We start from the raw sequence: 8,003 nt of genomic DNA, 5'->3' as shown, positions 1-8,003 counted from the left end.
GGCCTAAATGTTTATGTCCTCCCAAAATTTATATGTTGAAACTCTAACCCCAAATATTATGGCACTGAGAGATGGGGCTTTTGGGAGGTAATTCAGTCATGAGAATGGAGCCCTCATGGTGGGGTTAGTGCTCATATAAGAAGAGACATGAGAGAGACTATATATCTCTCTCTGTCAATATCTCTCAATGTTGTTGCTGTGTGAGCATACAGTGAGAAGGCGGCCATCAGTTATCCTGGCCAGAAACTTGATCTTGGACTCCCCAGCCTCTAGAGCCATGAGAAATAAATGATTGTGAAGCTACCCAGTCTACAGTATTTGTATTTGTTGCCCAAGCAGACTAAGACACTCCCTATACAAACACTATAACAGCCTGTCTCCCATGTGGCTGGGACACAGTCTGGTATATCCTGAGATATGAGGGGCCCAGAGGATCAGTCTAACACCAGAGTAAGGAGATATATATCTCCCATCCAGGATAAAAGGAAGTTTCAGGAGGTAAAACACGAAGTCTTACAATAAACCAGTGGGAACTGAGCAGTGCCTCAGACTATACTGTGACACCACACTGCAAGAAGGAAATGAGAAGATAGACATGTGTAACAAGTCACTTGGTGTCTCAGTGACCAACAGAAACTAAAGTGATCTGCAATGATCTTCATTTTGATATGTTTATATGTTTATGCATTTTTTAAAGAAAATATCTTATTTGGGTGTGTGAAATCTTTACAGAAGTGCCTGCCCTCTAGGAAATTACTGCCTCATACTGTACATACTTAGAGGCTAGAAAACCCCCAAATAATATTAATAAAGTCAGCCTCCACAGCAATCCCAAAATTATTTTATTTTATTTTATTTTTAATATGAAATTTATTGGGGCGCCTGGGTGGCTCAGTTGGTTAAGCGGCCGACTTCGGCTAGGGTCATGATTTCGCGGTCCGTGAGTTCGAGCCCCATGTCGGGCTCTGTGCTGACAGCTCAGAGCCTGGAGCCTGTTTCAGATTCTGTGTCTCCCTCTCTCTGACCCTCCCCCATTCATGCTCTGTCTCTCTCTGTCTCAAAAATAAATAAACGTTAAAAAAATTTAAAGAAAACAGAAATTTATTGTCAAATTGGTTTCCATACAGCACCCAGTGCTCATCCCAACAGGTGCCCTCCTCAATGCCCATCACACACTTTCCCTTCCCTCAGTTTATTCTCAGTTTTTAAGAGTCTCTTATGGTTTGGCTCCCTCTGTCTCTAACCATTTTTTTTCCTTCCCCGCCCCCATGGTCTTCTGTTAAGTTTCTTGGGATCCACATAAGAGTGAAAACATATATATATTTTTTATTTTTTAAGTTTATTTTGAGAGAGAGAAATAGTGAGTGGGGGATGGGCAGAGAGGGGGAGAGAGAGAGACAATACCAAGCAGGTTCCACACTGTCAGTGCAGAGTCCAATGTGGGGCGGCTGAACTCACGAACCGTGAGATCATGACCTGAGCCGAAGTCGTATTCTTAAACGACTGAGGCCCCCCGGCGCCCCAGAAACACAATTTTAAACATGTAAGATGGGTATAAAATTTGCCAAAGGTAATTGAGTTTATTCTTAAAGGGTAAAAAAAAAAAAGGATCTCTGTTACTGTTACTGCTGTTGCACAAAGTCTAAATCACTATTAATTGAAACCTAGCAGCTGTGGAGTTCAGTCCAGCCATAAAGATTAAATCCACTGCAGATGTAAATGTTGCGTGTTTCAGTCCTCCACCACCTTGCATTGTGGGCAGCACATGTCTGTGCATTGTCTGAAAGCCTTCCGTAGACACTGCAGCTAAATGATTGATTGCTTTTGCATTTAACACACTAGCATGAGGATTTTTACATCTAAATGCTAGTTGACAGACAATTTCAGCTAGCCGCATATTGTATGTGTGAGGTGCATAAAGACTTTTCAATCATTCATTTCCACTTATCAACTAAAATTTTGTTTAGTATGTGAATGTTTTTGAAATGTATAGCAATAGGATGTTGCACTGGGGGCAATTCATCATACAATATAATAAAATTAATTTTTACCTTCCCCCTCCCCCACAAAAGAAAGAGTCTCACTATATGCACAACACACACGAATAGGTTTCCAAAGCTTTTCTGGCAGAGTGATACATTTGAAAGAGTACCTGAAAAGCACACATCCTATCCTGTTTTCTTCTTGAGTGTTTCTCGCACTTTCCCATAGTGTACTCATAAAAGCAGAGAGAAGTGAATGATGGGAAACTTATCATAATATACAGCAGTGCACCAAAGCATGCAAATTAATTGAAGTCTTGGGTTTCATTACAAAATTTTGTCTTTCTATCTATTATGCCAGTTTATCATAATGGAAACATGCTTTCACTTAATTATCAGTTGAATTATTTAAGTATTTTCTCCTAAAACATCTAATACTATTGACGCTTCTGGGAAATTCACCATGTTCATCTTGTGGTTTTACAGAACTGTGATACTGAAAATTCTACGGGTCCTCAGTAGAGGATCTACCTGCCTGCCATACCATCCCCATATTTAGTGGCTTATATTAACAACCATTTTATTATACGTGACTATTTTGTGGGTTAGGACCTTGAGCAGAGCTCAGTTAGGAGATTATTCTGCTCTATGTTGTGTCTACCGAGGTCACTAGGTGGGAAAGTCTGGTCAGGTGGGTCTAGGATAGATAGCTCCACTTAGGTGTGGAGAACTGGCTGGAAGCCTGACCGAGGTAGAGCTGTAGACGACAGCATCCATCCACAGTCTCCTTAACATGGCTATCTTAGGATAGTTAGGCTTCTCACCTGGTGACTTACAGACACAGAAAGAATGTTAATTAGCTGGAAGCTGCTGGATTTCTTATCATCTTGCCTTAGAAGATCTAAAATATCACTTTTGCTCATTCTAATAGTCTTCATATATCACTGCACGGAAGAGAAAATATTTTTACAATTTTTAATGTTTATTTCTTTTTGAGAGAGAGAGGCAGTGTGCTAGTGGGTGAAGGGCAGAAAGAGAGGGAAACACAGAATCTGAAGCAGGCTCCAGGTTCTGAGCCATCAGCACGAAGCCCAATGCAGAGCTTGAACTTATGAACCGCGAGATCATGACCTGAGCCAAAGTTGGACACTCAACTGACTGAGCCCCCCGGGCACCCCAGAAATAGAAAATACTTTGAGATATCTTTAATCTAGCACCTCTGTTTTGAGAAACACAGTCCTCAGTCCTCTCAAATGTGTTCTAAAATGAGGTTGGGTTGTGACATAGCTGTGTGTATGAATTGACCCTCTTCAGGGTCATGTCACATTGCTTTCACTAAATTGTGTCTGGACCTGTTCCATTAGGCAAAGTTAGAAGAGAAAGCTCTTATATATTATTATACATGCTCACGAAGTTAGTTATTTTTATTTTTTTTACTTTTATTTTTTATTTTTTAAAATTCACATCCAAATTAGAATATATTGATTTGCTATAATCATTTGATTATCATTTGCTGAAATCATTTGATATAATGATTTCAGGAGTAGATTCCTTAATCTACTCTAATCTAATCTAATCTAATCTAATCTACATGTGTAATGCCCCATTTAGCCCATCTCCCCTCCCACACCCCCTCCAGTAACCCTCTGTTTGTTCTCCATATTTATGAGTCTCTTATGTTTTGTCACCCTCCCTGTTTTTATATTACTTTTGTTTTCCTTCCCTTATGTTCATCTGTTTTGTCTCTTAAAGTCCTCATATGAGTGAAGTGATATGATTTTTGTCTTTCTCTGACTAATTTCACTTAGCATAATACCCTCCAGTTCCATCCACGTAGTTGCAAATGGCAAGATTTCATTCTTTTTGATTGCCGAGTAATACTCCATTGTATATATATACCACTTCTTCTTTATCCATTCATCCATTGATGGACATGTGGGCTCTTTCCATACTTTGGCTATTGTTGATAGTGCTGCTATAAACATGGGGGTGCATGTGTCCCTTTGAAACAGCACACCTGTATCCCTGATATAAATGTCTACTAGTGCAACTGCTGGGTCGTAGGGTAGTTCTATTTTTAGTTTTTTGAGGAACCTCCATACTGTTTTCCAGAGTGGCTGCACCAGCTTGCATTCCCAACGAAGTTAGTTTTAAAGGGCTTTTAGCTGTTACCCAGTGGCTGCTCTATGGCAACCCAGGGAAAAATTTCTTTGTGGTTTTGGAAATAGGAATAGTCATGGTTCTTTCACAATTCTGAAATCAAATGCTGTAGCTCTGTGATTTATATTTTCTTATTGCCTTTACTCTCAGAAAGACTTCAATTTCCCTTTTGTCCTAATTGTCATACATTTATTATCATTATTATTATTAATTATTATTATTATTATTATTATTATTATTTATTGTCTCTGCTAGGTTATATTAGTATCTGGCATGCTCATGGCAAGGAGGTAAAAATGAGTACATTAAATGTAATAAATACAAAAGGTGACAAAAATGCAAATATAAAGTCCTAGTATCATGACTCCGTTCTGCTAAAGGAGGCAGACAATATGGACTTTAGTGCTGGTCTCAGTTCCCAGAGTGGCCATGACCAAGTTATTGCAACCTCTCCAATAGTCCAGTTCTTATACGACAATGGAAAGTTATAAAAGAGCTCACATCATGGGAGTATATTAAATAAGATGGCATACACAAATACACTTAATCTAGTACCTACATCTTGGAAGCCTTCTACAAATGTTACTTGTTACAATGACCTTGAACTTGTTAGTTAAAATTTCATTGTCCCTAACTTTGATTGTATACATATCTTGTATTCTCAAGTCCAGCATTGGCTTTTTAGATAAGATATTATGCTATTTGACTCTAATATAGAGTCTTACACGTTCAAAATAAATATGCTTGCTTTAAGCCAATAGAGTGGAAAACTTTCTATAGAAGAAAACCTGAACTGTAGAAAAAACAACAACAAACACATCACGTAAGTCACAGGAAGAAGAAAGCAATCCCCTTAATTTTGGGAATTTTTTAAAAATTTACATAAAATTTATGGAGATTTAAGTATATGGAGACAAACAAAATTATTATAAGTAATATAAGATTACATTTCAGGTTCATATTATGCACACTTAGGAGTAATGAAAAAGGAAGAGGGAAGATCAGAAAGAAACACGTGGGAGGAAAAAAAGGGGGGCAAGAATTAGGAAAGTAGAAATTAAGTAATTTGACAAAAACTTACTGCACACCAATTGTGTTTAAATGATTCCTAAAAGTATATGGTGTCTTAGAACTAAAGACTATTGGGAGACGTGGGATTTTAGGCACCATGACCACACAGAAGGCAAAATGCTTTGACAGAGGACTTGAGGGGCTCCCAAATGTCTCTAAAAACTTAACTCTGGCTGTGGACTTCTTAATCACACAATACATTTTCCCGGGTTCCTGTAACCAATGGACATTGTCACATCTCAGAGCCTAATCTGCAGAGCCTCCAGATCCTTGACGGGAGCTTTCTCAGGGCTCCCTTTACATCCTTGTTCCTCAGAGTGTAGATAAAAGGATTGAGGGTGGGGGTGACTATGGAATAGAAGAGGGAGATAAACTTGCCCTGTTCTTGGGAGTAGCTGGAAGAGGGTTGCAGGTACATGTAGATGGCTGGCAGGTAGAAGAGGGACACCACCACCAGGTGGGAGGAACAGGTCCCAAAGGCTTTGTGCCTTCCCCTGGAGGATTGGATCCTGAGCACTGCTCGGGCAATGAAGCCATAGGAGAAAAGGATGAGAACTAGGGGAACCAGCACAAAGAAGGCTACCAGCACAGCCAGTGTGGTATCATTCATGGCTGTGTCAGCACATGACAACTTAATCATGGCTGGCACCTCACAGAAGAAGTTGTTCAGCACCTGCTGCCCACAGAAAGGCAGCTGCACCGTCAGCACTACCTGAACAAGGGAGTTGCCAAAGCCACTGAGCCAGGCCACAGCCACGAGCTGTTGACAGAGAGGACGATGCATGATAACGGCATACCGGAGAGGCTCACAGATGGCCACATAGCGGTCCAGCGCCATAGCAGCCAAGACAATGCACTCAGTGCATCCCAACCAGTGGAAAATTGCATATTGCATTGTGCAGCCACCATAGCTGATGGTCTTACTGGAGCTCCCCATGTTGACCAGCATCTGAGGGACTGTGGTGGTGGTATAGCAGAGGTCGAGGAAGGATAGGTGCCCGAGAAAGATGTACATGGGGCTGTGGAGCTGAGAATCCAGTCGAGACACCAGGATGATAGCAATGTTCCCCAACATGGCCAGAATGTAGGACACCAGGAGGACCGCAAAGAGAGGGAGCTCCAGCCATGGCCTGTCAGAAACACCTAGAAGGATGAAGTCTTTAGGGGGTTCCCGCAGAATGCTGTGGTTATGACCTCTCATGTTGAGGCATGTTTTTGGTGCCTGTGATGAGTCAAGAAAGTCAAAGTGAATAAAACCTGAGAGCATGAGATAACTGTCTTCCTCATGCCTGTGCCTGAGCTTTCCTACAGACGTTGCATCCTGTCATCTCCATAGAGACACTGAGATATGGGAAAGTCGGGATCAGGAGGCACAGCACATGCATATGGGTTTTGCTCTGCCTCCTATGCTCTGTGACCTTGATTATGCCATTTAATCTTTCTGAACTTTGATTTCTGCATCTGAGATGCAGGGAGAAAATACTTCCCTCAAATGCAAAGTTTTGGAGATGATAGATCAACATGATGTTTGTGAATGTACACCATAAATAACAATTTTCTTCCAATTTGGTCAAAGTCTGTCATATCTCCCATAACTATCAGAATGTTTGACCTCTCTCTGCAAACTCACTGACAGGCAATTGACTTCTTTCTTAGGTTTTCTTCCTTTGCCCTTTGGAAGTGTTGGTAGGAAGGAGGTGAGAAGTGGCATAAAGCAAGATAGGAACACACTTGACTCACCTACTGAGGCTTGCATCTGTCTCTGTTCATCATGAACAGGTGCTCTTTGGCTTTCTGCACATGCTGGTCTCTCTCCCATGGTCACTCACACATAGGCAGCACTATCACTCACTTTGCAGTAAAAAAAAAAAACCTCAAAACAAGCAAAACACAACACAACAAAACAAAACAAAACAAAACAAAACATAAAAACAAACAGAAAAAAATCACATACCAAGATCCTTTGAGACCCTGGAGTGAAGGAGTTAAGTCACTGCAGGGGTTGACTTGGTCCAGGCACCTAATAAGACCCCAGAGCATAGGGAGAAAGATATTGCACCCTGTCAGGAACATAGCCCCTGGAGTTGGCTACTGAAGGTTCTGATTGCCTCCAGAGCCAACACTTATTGGGCAGTTTGAGTGACGTTTGGATCTCCCTGTACAACCTCTTTACCAAGCAGCTGTTTCCTCTCCTCGTTGGAGCACACAGTTGATTTGATGTCTGGATTCTGTATCTTTTAGAAAGCAACTGGATTTCCACCTGCTGATGCATGGGGCCTTTCCACTGAGCTTCATCAGCCCCAACCTCCTACACTCTTTGTAGGACTGTGCACTTTCCAGGATGCAGGGTGGTATAGTCCAGGATGAGACCGAAAAGAAGTTAAATCCTGTGTGTGAGTAATTTATGAAAGATTCATTTTTAGTCCCTTATTTGATACTTTATGCATAGACTATAATATTCATGGAGATCTATTCAGTGGTGCTGCAATAAACAAGTGCCCCCCTTCCCCTCCAAGTCTTGCATTCTTAAGAACCCTGGTATTACTTTGGGGCACCTGGGTGGCTCAGTCAGTTAAGCACTTGACTTTGGCTCAGGTCATGATCTCATGGTTCATGAGTTTGAGTCCCACACTGGATGAGCATGAGCCCCACTTCTCTCTCTCTCTCTCTCTCTCTCTGCTCCTTACTTGTATTCTCTCTCTCAAAAACAAAACAAAACAAAACAAAACAAAACAAACACCCCTGGTATTACTTGAAAACAACTCAAATTCTAGGATTTAAATGTTCTTG

General features: G+C 41.1%; 1 protein-coding gene across 1 annotated transcript; it reads right to left on the bottom strand.

Moving 5' to 3' along the window:
- Nucleotides 1-5,445: 5,445 nt before the first annotated feature.
- Nucleotides 5,446-6,414, bottom strand: LOC112856880 (olfactory receptor 2B11). The gene has a single exon (XM_025920179.2). The coding sequence runs from the start codon at nt 6,412-6,414 to the stop codon at nt 5,446-5,448; it is 969 nt and encodes a 322-aa protein (XP_025775964.2).
- Nucleotides 6,415-8,003: the final 1,589 nt, after the last annotated feature.

The sequence above is a fragment of the Puma concolor genome, chromosome A1 (assembly GCF_028749965.1).
Source record: "Puma concolor isolate L17-30 chromosome A1, mPumCon1.1.hap2, whole genome shotgun sequence".
Classification (NCBI taxonomy): Eukaryota; Metazoa; Chordata; class Mammalia; order Carnivora; family Felidae; genus Puma; species Puma concolor.
The sequence above is the reverse complement of the archived record's forward strand: the minus strand, read 5'-3'. Positions and strand labels throughout refer to the sequence as shown.

Coding starts and splice junctions, on each gene's coding strand:
- LOC112856880 (XM_025920179.2), bottom strand. CDS start 6,414: ATGAGAGGTCATAACCACAGCATTCTGCGGGAACCCCCTAAAGACTTC.